This window comes from Impatiens glandulifera, chromosome 1, assembly GCF_907164915.1.
Source record: "Impatiens glandulifera chromosome 1, dImpGla2.1, whole genome shotgun sequence".
Classification (NCBI taxonomy): Eukaryota; Viridiplantae; Streptophyta; class Magnoliopsida; order Ericales; family Balsaminaceae; genus Impatiens; species Impatiens glandulifera.
Window position 1 is genome coordinate 83,694,894 of NC_061862.1, and position 18,061 is coordinate 83,712,954.

Below are 18,061 nucleotides of genomic sequence, written 5' to 3' on the forward strand. Positions count from 1 at the left end.
TTGATTTTTTTTAAAAGAATTCATGTTCAGCGATTTATAACTCTATGTTCAGCGTCTTTTTCATCTTTTTCAGTTAAAAAAAATAATTTTTTTAAACCAATTTCATATTTCCTTACAACTTTATGTTCAGCGCCTATAAACGTCATGATTAACCTATTTTTCAGTTTAAAAAACTTAGTTTTTTTTTTCAAAATAATTTAATGTTTAGCCCTTACAACGCCATGTTCAGCGCCTTTTTTAGTTAAAAATAACTTTTCTTTTTCAAAACAAGTTCATATTTTTTTTAAAAGAACATGGCCATATTTTTACAAATCCGTGTTCTTTTAACTTTTCAGTTTCAAAAACTTGAATTTTCTTTTAAACAATTTAATATTTTTTTCTTGTAGTAGATCTCAATGTCCACTAGAAGACATTGATCTGATCCTACTTGCCACAGCTGTCACTGAATCTGGAGATTGTCAACCTCCCCTCAAAAGGCAAAAGTTTAGTCGAAACTTTTTAATGACGAGGTTCGTCAAGTTACCTTTACAATATCGTTCAACAACTGTGGACAAACAAAATGAGACTGTGAGGTCATTGGCTTTGGAGGGCTAATTTCACTTGTCATCTCAAAATGCCAAGTCAAATTCTCTCGACACGTTCCTATAGGTCATTCGACTATAGGAGGAGTGTCATCATCCTCGACTTCGAGAATGGCGACGAAGTTTCAATAGAAGAAGATGATGTTTAGTGCGTGCTAGACATCCCAAAGGTGATATCGAAATCGTTGAGTCTATTGGAAACGATAACATTGACCTCAATTACAATCAATTTTTTATGGAGTGAAGGAGAAAATGGAGATTTCAGAACATCGGCGCTCCCAAAACAAGTGATATGTCACAAAAGATAAAAGAGAACCGAGCTCCTGAAAATAATTTTAAGATAGATTTTATAGTCTATGTTATCAACAACTTTTTGTGAACCTCATAATATGAGCGATGCATGTATACAGGGAATTCCAAAACGGACCTTTCAAGCATCATTTTTGTATTACAAGTTTAAAATTCTTAAATATTTTGATGGATGTTAATCCCAAAGTTTAAGCGGATGTCAGTTCACTGTGAAGGTATTGATTGATTTCTATAATAAACAGAAAAAAAATCAATTTTTTTATGGACCCAAATATTTCTATTGGTAATTATTATTATTTAAAAAAAATATTAGTACTTTATTTATATGGTTTATCAAAATGTAAATGTTGTTAAAGGATATGGTTATTTTTGAGGGTCACACGATGAAAGTGACCCGACACATAATAATTAGTTAATTTAAGAAGTTTTGATTGTTCATGGTATAGAAATGATTGAAAGATAAAATTTTAAATTACGTGGTGGTGGTGGTGCAATGCAATCTGATACATTGATAAATTAAAAAAAAAAAAAAAAAAAAAAAAATCACTCTTCTAATCTTTTATCATTTTTTGAGCAAATAATATAAGTAATAAGCATTTCCTTCCAAATTTTCTCCTCAATCCCTTTCTCTTCTTATAAATGGTATAAATCATGATTTAATTAATTCTAACCATTTAAAAGATATATTGTTTAATAATTATATATTAGTTGATAATATAATAAATGTTAAACTCAACTTTAGTGGAATATTTAGACAATTATATATTGGTTGATAATATAATAATTCCCAATTCCCAATTCCCAACCCATCTATCTAGTTTAAGAAGGAAAGTGTTCAAAGACAAATTGCATAATTTACAATCCAACAACAGTTCTCAACTCAAGTTAGCTCAATGATAATGATGTGAAACCCAATTATAATTTTTTTGTTTTAACTTGTTACAAAAAAATTAGTGTTACATACCTGAATTGAAGTAATGTCCCCATAAGTTTACCCAAATGAAATGAAATGAGATGACATGTTGATCAAAATCCATTAAAAACCAAACCATTAACCATCTCCCCCAAAATTCTATACTCTGTAAACGATCTTTCCTCAGCATGACATCTTAGCAACTCCGGCAAGAACCACCAAAACCCAGTAACCATAACAAACACAACTGTTACCGCCCTCACAACCATTTTCGCCACCCTAAACCTCCCATTAACCGCTTTCTTCACCGCAATCTCCGCCGATAAACAAAACCCATGAAATACAAAGAACCACATCACAACCCATGTAGGTTTACTCCGCCTGAAGTAAAAGAATATCAACTCATGCATAATTCCCGACACAACAAACGTCGCAAATACCCCCACCATCGCCGCTACTTTACGATCCAATATCGTCGCCAAAATCCTCAGACAGGGATCGTACACAGTCGGACGTAGGATTCCAGACACCATTATATTCCATCTCCTTCCCCAAAAATCCTGAAGTGACGTAGATAAATACGGTTCGTTGAATTGAGCTTCCAATTCCAATCCAAGACAGATCTGAACTAAACTTGCAACCATCCCTAGTATCAATTCCAACATAGAGTAGATATGAACTAAATACACGATTCTCAATAGATTCGGATGCATTCGGTCTGTAAAACGATAGATCCAAGTCAACGACACCATAACTAAAACCTTAATCGCGTAACTCCAGACAGGTTTTTGAACGGTCATAGGTTGTTGTTGTTGTTTAGAGTTAGTCTGGTTCTGGATCTTGATAGGGAAACAGGCGACGGCGAGGAATTTGGGGAGAGATAGAGATTGATCGGAAAGAGGACCGGTGTTGAAGGCGTAGAGGATGAGTTTGAAATTGGCTAACCAGGCGATAAAGAAGGCGCTTGTGCCGCCGAGATGCATTGAATGGAGATTGAGTGGGAGGAAGAAGAAGAGAGAGATGATTGGAAGGAATGAGACGAGTCTGAGAATACCTTTAGGGATTAGTTTGGCGACGGCGAAGGAGTAGGAAAGTGATAGGAATACGGAGATCCATACTTTGATGAATCTGGTGAATTCTCCGTCTAATGTGTAACCTTCGTAGTAAATTTCTTGCGCCATTGTTGTGGCTGAGATGAACAGAGGAAGACGATGGTAGATGGCGTAAAATGGAATTCAAATGATGATGAGCACTAATTTGACATTTGTGTGTCTATATTATTATAAAATATATATATATATATATATATATATATATATATATATATATATATATATATATATATATAATTTAACATCATTTTTTATGTTTTAACTGTTTTATAATTTAATTTATTAATTAAAATATTATTTTTTAATATTTTTATTAAAAAAATCATTATTGTTTAAAATTATCACATTATTAATCTTTTTTTCTCTTTCTTAGTTTTAGTTGGTAAATAACTCTAACCCAAACAAGCCCTTAGATTGATTTTAAAGTCAATCTTTTATATGCCTTTAAAAATAAAGATTTGGAATCTTCTTTTTGTGATTTAAAAATCTGCAAGAAAATTCTAATACTCAACCTCTTTTATATTTATTATTATTTATTTTATTTTATTTTATAAAATTTTTTAAAAAAACTCAATTTTTAGATATTTTAAGAAAATGAATTCATAACCTTAAGTCTATTAATATTTCTATTATTTTCTTACTTTAAATATTCTTCAAAAAACAAATATAATTTGTCAATTTGTTTTTATTAATTTTCATTTCAGTTTATTTGATATGGGTTATTTTGAGAGTAAAAATCCAAAATTTGTTATTAAAATACTCTTTATTTATTATATTTTTTCAAATAACTAAGAAGAACAGTTATTGATGATATAACTTATAAGTAATGCAAATACGAAAAAAATATATCATTTTCACTATATTCTTTTTTATCACATAATTTAATTTATTAATTAAAATATTAAAATACATTTTATTTTAAATTATAACTTTTATTTATTTAAATATATTTATATTTTTTAAGTCTTTTTAAAAGAAATTAATTAAATTCTTAAAATTATGCATCCACTTTTATTTATTAACTTATATTTATACTCTTTATACAGTCAATCATTTTATTCACTAAAATATTAAAATACTCTTTATTTAGTATATTCTCTCTTATCATTGTATCTCATTTATTTAAAGGATATAATTGATTGTTAAATTTTTAATCCAAAAAACCCAAGATCAAACAAGCTCTACCTTTTAAATAATAAATAAAATAAGAAGAGAAGGTAGATATTATGGATATTAGTGAATTAACCGAGCGAAGTCACGAGTACTCCAAATCCAATTCTATCCTTGAACTAGTTTATATAACTCTTTTTAAATGAATTGCAAACTCGATCAAGTGAAGTCAGATCACACTACCTAATTATTCACATAGCTAGATTTGTCACTTCTTTATTTTAGTTAAATATATTAAATGGGAATGAGATGTAAAATTCGATGGTAGTGTAATTTGTCGAGATCGGTGATGTGGGGATGAGTTCAGGTGATGTGGGGATGAGTTCAGGTCTGATTAGGTAATCGCTAGGGATGGTCCACAAGATGAACAATGTTAACGTTCAAATCCCGCGAGTTAAACATATAGCATGTAAACACATTTAACTATAATCATACGCAGAATTTATCGCCCAAAACCTCAGAAAAGTTAGGGATATCTATCTCTTATTATTCGCATTCAATTACCTTTCTTCTTTTTCCATTTTTTCTACCTTAGGAGAGAATCCGAAAAGATTGCCTCAATTCGGATTGAAATCGCTAGTAATCGAACATCAGCATGCCGCGGTGAATATGTACGTAAGCATCAAATTGCCCTGGACACACTGCCATCACACCCCGTGAATTGATTTCGCCTGAAGCATTGGCCCACGAAAACGTGTTTACAGATAACTATTTTGATGTAATAAATATATGTTAATAAATTACATAATAACTTAGAATGATAAAAAATATAATTGAAATTGTGAACACAACAATAACTACTTAAAAAAGGATATATGATGTAAATATAATAATAATTTTAACTTAATAAATATTAATTAGTACTATTATATCATTATATATATAATATTAAAAAAATAATACTATTAATTATTTTGTTTAATATTTAAATATATATTAATTATGTTTATACTTATATGAATACTTCATAATTTTAAAACATCAATAAAAAAAATTAATATATAATATATTTTAAATTGTTGATACATGTATTTTATTTTAATAATTAATATTATTATTTAAAAAACAATTATATTATTGTAAAATTATATATTATTAAATAAAAATCTAAATTAAAATAATTTTGAAAAAATAAAATAATAAAAATATTTAAATTTAATATAACAATTTTAAGTATTAATCTAAAAATTCAATCAAAATTAAATAAATAAAATTCAGTTTACCACAAAATAAAACATGTAGTTAATTACATTAGGTAATTAAGTTACTTTTTAAATTAATAAACATTTTCATTTATTCTTCTCCAAACAAATAGAGATATCCAAAGGCTATACAAAATTCCAATTAGAAGAATGATATTCAACCTACAAAAAAAACTGCTTTATTTATTGTGTTTCCCCTAAAAAAAACAACACAGCTTTCCTTACTTACATGGTCTCTTCATTTCCTCAGGTTTCACAAAAGTATAGACATCACAAGAGAAAGCTCAAGAGAGTGTTATTTTATGATTTTAAGGTAAAAACAATGAAAAAACGAATTCAATTCCTAACATTTTGACAATAAACACATCTGGTAAGCCTATTTCATATATATATACTACTCGAATGCAAAATTTTGTACACCGTTATCATGTGGATGAGGCAAGGGAGGAACGAGAGCTTGCCTACGTTGTCGCTCACGAAGATAGAGGACAGTTAGAAGACAAACAATGAGGGTTAGTATTGTTGCGTTTCCCTCCTCCAATAATACATCTTCCACCCATGCTTCCACTTTAGGAAATAAATCAGGTAGGGTATCGATGAGGTTTACCTACAAATACAATATTAAACCAAAATAAAAACAAGGCAATTAAACTTAATTCAATAACTGTTCATCAAGGTGTAAAATGGTCCATAATGAAACTAGTATTTGGTCATAATCCCTTTTAAAAATCATCAAAGTAAAAAGTGACAGTAACTTTCCTTTTGCGTTTGATATGAGATTTGAATTTGTCTAATCCATTTGGGGTGTGGATTCTATGGGTTTTGGATTTCCAATTCCTATATTATTCCCATTAGCATTGTTCTAAATGGCGGTAGGCGGTGAGGTAAGTGACTGTCTACTGCCTCGGGTGGTGCCTAAGCAGTGCCTAAGCGATTGAATATAAATATAAATAAATTTAAATATAAATAATAAAGATGTTATATAATTATCATTTTATAAAAAAAAACCAAATTAATAATTTTTAACATAGTAACATTTAACAAAAAAAAATAAGTATGTAAGTATAATTAATCTTCTAAATCATCTATGTATGCACCATCAGCTATATTCATAATTCTCTCATCATCGGACTTAAAATCAACATTTTCTTCATGATCCTCATCTGATGTATCTAAACAAGTATAGTGCACATAGATTCAAATAACGTAATAGGCTAATATACTGAAGAAGAGATAGATGACCTAAAGAAGAGATAGACGAGCTGAAGAAGGGGTAGATGATCGAAGAAACGGAAAAAAGAAGATAAATGAATTGGAATGTAAATAGTCGTCTAAATAAATAATGGGAGATAAATAATTAATAATTAATTAATTAAAAATAATAAATAATTAAATAATCTGACCGCCTCATGTATAGGCGGAGCGGTGTTGGGCCGCTTACCGCCTAGGCGGCCGCCTCGACCGCCATTTAGAACACTGCCCATTAGGTTTTTCCTTTGAATTTTTTTTGTTTTCTTTAGATCATTCATTTCTTTGGGGAGTAGCCACATGGTGATCGGTTTGATTTGGTTTGGGAAGACTCAATTCTTCAAATTCTTTGGTTCTAATAATAAAAGGTTATAAATCTCTTTTCTAAAAGAAAAAAAAAAAATAACTTTTTATGTGAAAAATGGATGAAAAAAGTGATTCTTTGATAAGTTTTTAGAAAATAATACAAGTCATTCTATCAGATTTTTCCATTAAGCACTTTGATTAAATTGGATTTTGAGAAATGAGTCAGTATTGATTTCTCATTCTTTACAAAAATTAATGATATATTATAAAGGGGTTATTTACAGAACACTCCTTTATAATATTATAGATGAAAAATTGTGAGTAAAAGAATACTTCCTCTACTTTCTCAAACAACTCCTACCAACTAAGCCAAAAAATACAGGAATTTTAGAACAACTTTAGGTCTGGAAGCAAAGGAAAATCTAACTAAAGTCAATTTTATTTAGAGGACTTAAAATGGACTGCTTTGGTATAAACTTTTTTCATTTGGATAATGATCCAAAAGAAATCTATATTTGTTAGTTTTTTGAAATCACAATCACAAAAAAATATGAATCATGATACTGAAAAACTTCCTACACCAAAAAAAAAATACATTATAATCTATATCGTAATCTAGAAAAGAATTTGTATCTCAAATGAAGTAAAAGAATAAAATCAGGTTATAATCTAGATCATGATTCAAAAATCTTATATAGCAAGCAACCCATTAGGGTAGTTAAAGTGGAAAGAGTATTGTGAGAATAAACTCTGATTTTAAAAAAATAATAATAATCTTATAGCAAACAAAACAAAAAATCATTTAGTTTTAAATTAGCAATTTTCTATTGAGATAGTGATTTTTAACAGAGAATGTCAAAATACCAAATTTAGGCTAGATACCCCAAAAGAGATTTCTATCCAAAAAATGAAAGAAAAAAATTCAATAAAAGCCAACACAAAGTTTCTTTACATTAAGGTGACTTGAGCTGGATGATTAGTTAGAGGGGATTGAATTGTTTGATGGTGTCAAGCTCATATTCAGATGTTTTCAATCACTCAAAGATGGTGTTTCCATATCCCCTTGCTTTCGATTTTCAATAGTGTACACTATTTTTGTGTTTACTGTGTTATTTAAAAGATATGTATATTTTACATAAAAAGATCCTAATAATATTTGTTTTTACCTCCACAAACATATGTAACTTCAGGTTTTTGTGTAAGGTCATTATTGACAAAATCTTATCCAAGTTATAGAATTATTTGTCCTTTTTTTATGAAGAGTTTTAACTCTTTATCTCATCATCAATCAAATCATCAACTAAAAGACTAAAATACCTCTACTTTATTTTGTTGAATTGAAAAACTTATTTAGACGTATGTACTTGCTCAACTAGCTCATATAAACGTATGAACTATTAAAAAATTCGATTTGACGTATGTATTATTAGGAACTGACTCATTTAACCCCTTAGTTGTTTAATGTTATAACGGTGTTAATGTTTTTATATTTCATTTATTATACATAATAATTTAAATAAATAAAAAAGTGAACCTACAATTTCTTTCTTCTACTTCTTCCATATTACTTTTGTTATTTCAAATTAACCAAAAAGAAGAATTTGTATGGCAAATCTACTGATGAAGAAACTTTGTGAAAATATATTTCTAACGCCATAGAGATTTCTAACTATACAGGAAAAACAAGTGGAATCCAACACTTTAGAGATTTCGCTAGAGATCGTTACCGACATATAGAAGTATCGCCTTGAAGATTGTTAGTGGAAAGAAAGGCCTTAGATGTTTTCTTAATTTGAAATAACAGAAGGAAGAGGTTCATTTTTTTATTTATTTAAATTATTATGTATAATAAATAAAATATAAAAAATAAAAATAAAAAGTTAACACCATTCTAACATTAAACAGGGGTACTTGAACCAATTTCTAATAGTACATACGTTTAATCAAACTTTTGATAATTCATACGTTTATATGAGCTAGTTATGTTTATATGAGCTAGTTGTACAAATACATTCACCTAAATGAGCTTTTTCCATTTTGAATTATCAAACTAGGCCTATTCATAAAGTTTATTTTCTTTCCCAAGAACCAATTACTCCAAGAAAGAAGATGGGAACTTTGTGTCTTCCAAATAAATGTTCATTTATATTTATCGATGTAGTTGCTTATCATTAATTATTATCTTCTAATTCTGCCTATAAATAGTAGTCTCCTTTGTAATAGTTGCATCATTCCAATATATGAAAAGTACATTCTCTCTTCAAATTCCAACAATTTTGTATCGTTCTAAAATATTAAATACAAAAGGATATTTTAATGATTTAACCCAATTACCCCCAAATTATTCAGTTTTTCATCAAACTAGATTTTGTTTTTCCAAAAGATCAACGGTTTATTTATTAAAAAAACATCAAACAAGGTCATGGTTATCTGGGAGAAAAATATTGCAATCACGATGTATTTTGGGACCAGGGATTCAAGAAAATTAGAAGACGAAAGAAAAGTACTGACCAAGAAACTATCGGCATGATTCTTTCGCATCCATAAACTAGTAAGAGCTAGCGTTACAGGTAACTTTGCAGCAGTCTCAATCTGCAAGGCTTGATCATAGTAACGCTTAGCAAGATGAAGATCAAATGGAAGACCTTGAGCATGTTCATGCATGTACCCAAGATTGAACATGGCTTGTGCATTCGACTGAGATTTAGCATGCAAATAAGCCTCTGCTGCTCGCACATAATCTCTCTCAGTGCCCTGACCAAAATAGCCAATATATCATTTTTCATGTCATATATATATAAAAAAAATAATGCATATTGTTTTTTATATAGAAACACATACTCGACCATAGTAGTATGCATCCCCAATTAACAAGGCAGCATGTTCATTGCCTTGTTCTGAAGCTTGCCACCAAAAAGTATGAGCACGTAGATGCCTTTCAGCATCAGTGCAATATCCTGTTTCCCCCATGCACAAGCTATGCTCTCCAAATTTGTCAAGTATCCATGCTGCATTACTTTGAGCCACTTCATAACCTAGCTCAGCCATCCTTGAATACAAGAAGAATGCCTTACCCACATCACCTTTCAAGTATGATTCCAAGGCCCACCTAGACAAGGAACTCCATGGTCCACGTTCTGCAACAAGTTTGTATAGGGAGGTTGCCTGAAAGAAATTCCAAGTATATAAATTAAGATAATAGTGGCACTAAAATGTCCTAACTTACTATGCAAATTAACAGGTGGAATAAAAAAGTCATCCAATGTAACTGCTACAAATCAATTCTTAAGTGAAAATAACAATAACAATAACATTTTCATCCATTTCACAATAATAGGGTTCACACAAACTAGAGTTGATAACAGTTGAATATGGACAGTTTCCACCTAAATTGAAATAATGATTATAATTAAAATTCTAATTCCAATTATACAAATCCTAAAAAATATTTATAACTTATCATTTTAACCATCTTTTTTTCATTTGTATTGCTGAAACTAATAATTAATAACTTTGATGTATGGTAAAATTTCCTTATATTAACCAAATAAATAAATATGTCATGATTTTTATATGTTTGTCCTTCCTAATGAAAATTTGTGAATGGAATTAGGATATTGAATGTATAGCTGTTCAAAAAGAGATTACACGGATGCCGAGACTACTAGCAGATCCACACTTATAGAGCATCTTCACTTTATTAATAAATGGGGGGTTGAACAATGCCAGATAAGGAGGGTGAATCTAACACTCAATTCTTCCACAACTTTGAAAACTACACTAGAAGATTCAACCAGATTTCATGCTGAAGGTTAATTGGATCGAGACTGTTGGGCCTAGCACCATCAGAAACTTCATTCTCATTTTTTATAAGTCTTCTTACGGAACGAGCAAGTGAAAGTCCTAGAATTGGTTTCAATAGAATTACGCATGAGCAAAAATTCTCTATTGAGAAGGATTTCACATAAGAGGAAATTTGGGAAGCCTTTACAGATTGCGACGGAGACAAAGCACCTGGACTGGATTGTTACACTATCGCTTTAATCAAGGAGGCCTATTTGAGCTCATTCAAACACTTTCACATGACAGCATCTTGCGAGTAAAGTTGGAACTCAATATTATTCAAGGCGTGACAGAACTCAAGAATTTTAGACCCATTAATCTTGTCTTGAACTTCTACAAAATACTGGCAAAAACGATGGCTATCAAATGGATTTTGTGCAGGACTGTCAAAGATAGACATGCGGCTTACTCTTCATGCATGTTATTTCGATCATGAGTACAACAATGTTTGAACAGTAGATAGAATGCAAAACCCACCATCAAAAAGAACAAAATGCTTCTGAAAGAGGGTCTTACTAGATATAAGGATGAGCATGCTCCTAAAAGAGTGTCTTACTAGATATAAGGATGAGCGCATTGTAATGCATGTAAAACATTGGCGGAATTGGGCATCGATATGGAAAAAGATTTCGCTGAAAAAGTACGCAAAATAGGAAATCAGAAGTTGAGTTGGCATGTAAACAATAAACTGGAGACACAAGGTCAATGCCCCTCATTAACATTTTAGGTAATGGCATATTTTAACTTTGCCAAAAAATCAAAAGAAAAGTCATTTGAAAAGAGTTATTATCAAAATAATATTTATAGGATAATCCAAACTTTTATCAAAAAATCTTTTTTTTCATACACTTCTCACCTAATTTTTTTTAACTAATTCAGTCACACTTTTCATTCCAAATACGAACAAAACCACTTTCACTTTTAGTTTGACAATTTTTAAATGTGATTGGGATAGGGACGATAATAATTGTGACAAAATACCACTCTCCAAATAGGATTATTGTAGGGTAAAACACAATAATAGTATGATAAATAGAGAATTACCATAGGTAGGTTTTTCTTCAGCCCAATGCCAGTTTGGAACATCTTTGCCAATTGATAAAATGCTTTAGGTTGCCCTGCATTAGCAGCTTCCATAAAGAACTCGCAAGCTGTCTTCACATCCCTCCTTACACCAATTCCTTTGAGATACATAACTCCAAGGTTGTAATAACCACCAGCTTCCTTGTTTTCAGCAGCCTTCTCAAAGTACTCTTTTGCCTAGAATTGGAAAACAAAAATAATCAGAAACTAACTCAGAAGCAAATCAAAGACTCTACTAAAGAACAACAAAGGCAGCCAATATGTAATGTTTAGTAGGGTTAGGGATTAATTGATAGGGCATTAAATAATGTGCAAGCCCCTAGATTTATTATATTAGTCCCCAAGTTGTTAGTAGTTTTAATAGGTGTCACCTTATGACCAAGCTAAGGATTAAAATGGAAGGAAATATCAATACAGTTTACACTCTTTCTATACTATGGAGATTCTCCATGCTCCTTATTTAAGGTTTAGGCCATTTGTTTCTCATCTCTTTCTTTAAGATTATCTCACCTCCATTGCAAACCCTAATCCTAAATATAAGAAGTGTAACAGTGATATCAGAGCTATTATTCCTCCAGCCTGTCAAACTTACTCAACTCAGATAGCCAGCATCGTTTTCCTGTGAAAAACAGCAAGACAATATCTGCTATTAAATGAATTTGGGGAGTAGGAGTTTAGTTTTTCTTTTGGAAGATTATCTGGAAAATGGAAGGGGAGAAGACTTGTTTGAAAAGCGATGTATGCTGCAATTAAATGGAGATGGGTGTGCATGTGCAACTGGCTATTAAACACCATTTACTAAAAGGGTTAAATCACATATTTACAAGTCTCATAAAATTAACTTTTCAAATTTACAATTCACCTAAAAATAGCTCTTAAACATTTAGACAACCCACCTGACTACATTTTGTCATGTTTACAACTAATGGATGATAATCTTAAACGTAGTTTATTTTTTGACATACTTTTATAAATGTGGATGCCAGCCACATCAATGCCACGTATATTAATATCTTTTCTTTCAAACAGAGCATTAACTTTTCTTTTATTAATATTTTTTTCTTTTCCTTTTTCTTTAATAAATCCCTAGTTTCTATTTTCATATACATATTTCTTTTCCGGTAAACCCTATCCAACTCACACTTTTACACCACCCCTTCCTTTCGAATTCCGACTAAGACTCAATGAAGAACACATAGAACTCCCGAATGTACAGAACGAATTAGAGAACTACAGATGGAGATTAAAGGGGATAAAGCACTATTTGAGAATGCTCAGAGGTGCAAGAATCATATATTTTACTTGATCAAGCATCCAAGAGCTTGCCCTAAATTCATTCTGAGAGAGATTGATAGATATTAATTTTAATTTGGTGCGGGGAAATACATACAAATGAAATTACCCTTTATTTGGTTCTAAAACCCTAATGGACAACCAAACGAGAATCAGAACACCAAAACTTCATCTAATTTTTAGGATAACATTTTGATAAATGGAAATATGAATATAATAAGTATAACTATTCTTTCAGCGAACAAGGAGACGACAAACTAGAATTCTAAAGGCCACAATCGGGAGTTTTAATTTATATCTTAATCGAATCTTAGTCAGAGTTCTTATCAAGAGAGGTTGGAAGAATGAGTGTGTATTGGATAAGAAAGGTCTAGTGGAGACTCATAGCTCAATGGTAGAGCGCAATAACTCATATCCTCAAGGTCATGGGTTCGACTTTCGAGTCTTCACGTCCGAATCATTTAAAAATAAAGGAAAGGTCTAGGGTCTAGTGTCATAAAAACGGCGTTTAAAAGATATGTCCTTGTAAATATGAGAAAATTTAGCAAGTTGGGCTGTCCAAACAATATAATTTTAGGTGATTGTAAATTTGAAAAGTTGATTAAAGGAGATATGTAAATATGGTATTTAAACTCTTTACTAAAAAAATAATAAAACATGCAGCTGAATATAAGGGATGCTAATTTGATGTGCAATTATGCATTAAATGTTTTGCATAGGAATGAAGGATGGATACAACAAAAGTTCATCAAAATGCAAGAAACTTGTTACATGAGAGGTTCTCAGGGTTAGGGGTTTCTAACCCTAACAAAGGCTGAGGTGGCCGAAAAGGTGAGTCAGCTCTAGAATAAGATGTTCTAACAACAAGCATTTGTTTTATGTTAATAATTAGTTGCCGGTCAAGCCAAGCATTTATTTTTTGTAAATAATGAGTTGGCGGTCAAGCCAAGCATCTATATTTATGTTAATAATTTCTTTTCTTGGCGATCCAAGTCAAGCATCTATTTATTTTAATAATTACTTGGGACAGTTACAGCCATATTAAGGAAGGAATGGGAGAATATCATCATATCATTGAATATTAATTCTCTCTCAAGGGTTAAACTAACTCATCTCATATCATTCAATCTCTTCTTCTTACCTATTTGTATTCTAACATTCTCTCTTCAACTTCAATTGTAGATAATCATACAATTGTTGATTATTCTATCTCAACTCGTACTCTTCTTCAAGGTACAATCCCTAATTTAAGCTAGAATAACTGTTGATTCTAATTCCTAGAATATCAGCTTGTTGATGAGGCAGGGCGGCTGAAATTGAAAGCTAGGGTTTTGAGGATAAAATAAAAGGGTTTAGGCCTTCGCTACTAATGGGCCGACAACTAAAAAGATTGGTCTGCTTTGTTATGGTCTGGAGCTAAATTAAAATACAAAAAATGGCTGATGGACCTTTCAGGTAGGCTTGTGGATTAGTTAAGGGGCTATTTTGAAGTCTTCTACATATTATGGTCCACTTATGGATTTTAAAGATAAAGGATAAAGAAAGACAAATATCCAACTGCTCCAACATTCAAGAATAGCACCAGAAGTTTCTTCTAAATTCTAAATTGACCCTTAAAGTTATGAAGGATGCACATGACTAACTCAACTCTTGCAAAACAGTCTCCAAAGCTCTTTTCACTTTTTCGAAGTCAAAGAAGTCCTAATGGGGAAGTAGTGTAAGTTTGTAACGTTTAGTAGGGTTAGGGATTAATTGATAGTATGTAAGCCCTTAGATTGATTATATTAGTTAATATAGTCCCTGAGTTGTTGGTAGTTTTAATAAGTGGGACCTTATGATTATAAATTGGGTGACCTAGCTAAGGATTAAAAGATGAAGGAAATATCAACACAGTTTACACTCTCTCTCGGCTATGGAGATTCTCCATGCTCCTCATCTAAGGTTTAGGTCATTCATTTCTCATCTCTTTCTTTAAATCTATCTCACCTCCATTACAAACCCTAACCCTAAATATAGGAAGTCTAACACAATATTGCTAATCAAGCATAGAATTGGTGAAAAAAACTTTAATAATTTGGAGCAAGAGATAACAAAGACTAAGCAAAGAATTTATATATATATTAGATAAATATTATTATTTGACAGTTCATAGTATTAATTAGTTATTTTCAGTTATGAAAGTAGTATAAATAATAAATTATAATATGTAATGGTATGTTAAATATTGATTAAGAATTGTCTATTCTTTCTATGGGTTCTCTTCTTCTTCTAAAGGTTTCTTCTCTTCTCTCTCCCTCAAATGGAATTCTTAAATGGAATTTTTTATCACGGATATAGTTTAAAATAAACTTTTTAACGAAGTGTAACAAGCGGAAGGGGATGAGATCACAAAATACAATAGAAGATAGAATGGAATAGCCTAAGTCCTTAGATGAGAAGCATGGCCTCCATAGCCGAGAAAAGTGTAAAACTCTGTTGTTCATTGATTCCCTCTTTCAGCTAGGTCACCCTATTTATAACTATAGGGTGCCACCTATTCTAAATTTCTAACAACTAACAACTTGGGGACTAAATATTAACTAATATAATAAACTTAAGTGCACTATTTAGAGCCCTAACTAATAACCTTAATCCTATTAACACGTGACACAGAATTGAGCAAGAGATAAACAGGGAACCAATATACTTCTACTATTTGGTTTTCTTCACCTCAAGGATCTCATTACCTACAGCAAACAGGATACTACTTCCCACCTAATGTATCTGCAATAATAGATACTTGGAGAGTTTTTGAACCTTCTAAAGGCGAACCAGAAAAACCAGTCACATAACAGAATGAAGGCATGATAACCGTATATAGCACAGAAATCTAAGGACTTGCTACAAGAATTACATTTGTATATTGGATGCATGCTTAAACAGAGGAAACAGCAGTGCTTCTTAGCAAGAAAGCCATTGGGTCATCATTTCTTTATGACATATTACACCCATGTGATATACACAATACCACATTTTGCCTCACTTAAATGTGTCATACTTGGTTAGACAAAGAGGTATAGAAGGCATCAATATAAAAAATACTACTACCAAGATTATAAGTAATTTTGTACTTGGGCTTCTGCCCTTATTTTGCACAAATGAGAAAGAAAAAGAAGAAAATTGCATAGACATAACAAGAAGCCATATGATGAAGCTAAACAGAACCATGTCAATACATCTAATCAAACAAGAAAGATATATCATAAAGTCTGGAAACTGAAAGAGAAGGTAAGTCATATTTAAAATATGAGCAAACTTGACTTACTATGGTATAGTTCTTCTTGTCCACTCCATAGCCCTTTACATATAAATATCCCATTCCATTATATGCAGAATAAAGTTGCTGCTTAGAAGCCAGAGTTAGCCATTCAAGTGCCTTCGTATAGTTTCTCTCCACACCAGCTCCCCTAGCATATATCTCACCAAGAAGTTCCATTGATCTTGGCTCCCCCTTATCCACAGCTTTGGAGAACCAAGACAATGCTTTGGGATGATCTCGTCTTATTCCTCTCAGTCCAAAGTAGTAAAATATCCCAACTTTGTACATTGCTCCTGCATTTCCTTTCTGGGCCTGGTATTCTAATATCTGGAAATCCTCATCATCTTCTCCTCTGGACTTTCTTAAAGCCTCCTTGTTCTCCTCAGCTCCAGTATGAATCCTCACTGGTTCAATCACAGGCGAGTCCTTTGATATCAAAAAGCTATTAATAGCTACTTCCGCTAGTTCAGCATACAGCTTAACTGCCTTTTCATGCATCTACACCCATACAAGACAAAAGCTGTTACCATCTACTTGTAATATGATCTTATATTCACAAATTCGATCTCAGGACTCAATGCTAATATGCAAACCGCCCTTTAACATGCTAGAACATTACCTCTTGACGAGTATACGTGTAAGCTAGAACCATCTTTGACTGCATATTCCCGCTCTCAGCGGCAAAATGATGGTACATAAACGCCTTCGCTTTGTTCCTCTCTCGCATCATCCCCATATCATACAGAAACCCTAAAGTTGACTGCGCATGCGGGTATCCACCTGCAGCAGCGGCCTCAATCTCTGATGCTGCCTCTTCCATGATTCTAGGATCGTCGAGACTGATGGACGAAGCGATCTTACTAACTCCGGAGTAGTACAGCGCCTCGTCATCGCTTGTGTCGACGGGATCGCTGCCACCTGTTGTGATATCGTCTTCGAAGATTGGCCTCCAGGACCCTGGATCGATCTCTTCATCGGGTTTGGCCTCGGATTCACCAAGCTCGTCCCAATCGTCGCCGTCTACGGCGGAAGGGGTCGGAGGGTCGATGAGATCGTCCTGTGTGAGGAGAAGGACGTAACGAGCGGTGGCTGAGAGAAAGAGAAGAGAGAAAACAAGAAACAAGATTAGAAGAGTGCGATTTCGCATAGCTATCTATCTATCTTGTTTAATCTTTCTTCTCTAATCTGTGTTTGAGCTCTATCTTTTTCTCTTCCCTGTCTCCAATGGCGATGGACTGAGATATTGGAAAACAAAACCGGCCAAAGTGTTAAAACTGATAGAAGACCGGTTTATTTTAGAAAGTTGTTTTTGTTTCTCTTTCGGAGTAACACTAATTCTCGCGAAATTTAAACATACTCAAACGAACCGAATTTGCTGTCTCATAGGCTCTTACCCAAGTTGTTAAAGAAGTTGGAATATTCAACTTTTATTGTCATTATACTAGAAAAGATGAAAACCGATCATATACTAACTTAAAATAAAAAATAGACCAAGATAACCGTTTTTTAAATAGTTAAAAGCAAGTAAGTTTATTGGTCGACTTATCATAAATAAAATCTTGAGTGAAACGTCCAATGTTTTTTCTATTGTATTACTCGGTGAAATCTAGCCTCCTCTATGTGGACTCGAGTTTCTTTCCTAATCTATTTAACTCTCTGTTCATATTTTATAAGAAAACATTTCAGAAATGTATATGAGAATG

General features: G+C 31.9%; 2 protein-coding genes across 2 annotated transcripts; both read right to left on the minus strand.

The window, feature by feature from the left end:
• Window positions 1–1,746: 1,746 nt before the first annotated feature.
• Window positions 1,747–3,039, minus strand: LOC124921929 (acyl-CoA--sterol O-acyltransferase 1-like). Its single transcript, XM_047462636.1, has one exon. The coding sequence runs from the start codon at window positions 2,982–2,984 to the stop codon at window positions 1,917–1,919; it is 1,068 nt and encodes a 355-aa protein (XP_047318592.1). The 5' UTR covers window positions 2,985–3,039; the 3' UTR covers window positions 1,747–1,916.
• Window positions 3,040–5,503: 2,464 nt separating this feature from the next.
• On the minus strand, window positions 5,504–17,616 carry LOC124919131 (ERAD-associated E3 ubiquitin-protein ligase component HRD3A-like). Its single transcript, XM_047459296.1, has 6 exons — window positions 16,978–17,616; window positions 16,365–16,856; window positions 11,729–11,944; window positions 9,683–10,006; window positions 9,353–9,595; window positions 5,504–5,894 (listed from the first exon to the last, which is right to left on the minus strand). The coding sequence occupies exons 1-6, from the start codon at window positions 17,503–17,505 to the stop codon at window positions 5,682–5,684; spliced, it is 2,016 nt and encodes a 671-aa protein (XP_047315252.1). The 5' UTR covers window positions 17,506–17,616; the 3' UTR covers window positions 5,504–5,681.
• Window positions 17,617–18,061: the final 445 nt, after the last annotated feature.

Bases quoted from the DNA above. Each gene is read 5' to 3' on its own strand.
- LOC124921929 (XM_047462636.1), bottom strand. From the start codon at position 2,984: ATGGCGCAAGAAATTTACTACGAAGGTTACACATTAGACGGAGAATTC.
- LOC124919131 (XM_047459296.1), bottom strand. From the start codon at position 17,505: ATGCGAAATCGCACTCTTCTAATCTTGTTTCTTGTTTTCTCTCTTCTC. The intron at 16,857-16,977 runs GTAATGTTCTAG...GTATGGGTGTAG, and splicing joins ACACGTATACTCGTCAAGAG to ATGCATGAAAAGGCAGTTAA. The intron at 10,007-11,728 runs GTAATTCTCTAT...AATTTCTTTCAG, and splicing joins TGAAGAAAAACCTACCTATG to GCAACCTCCCTATACAAACT.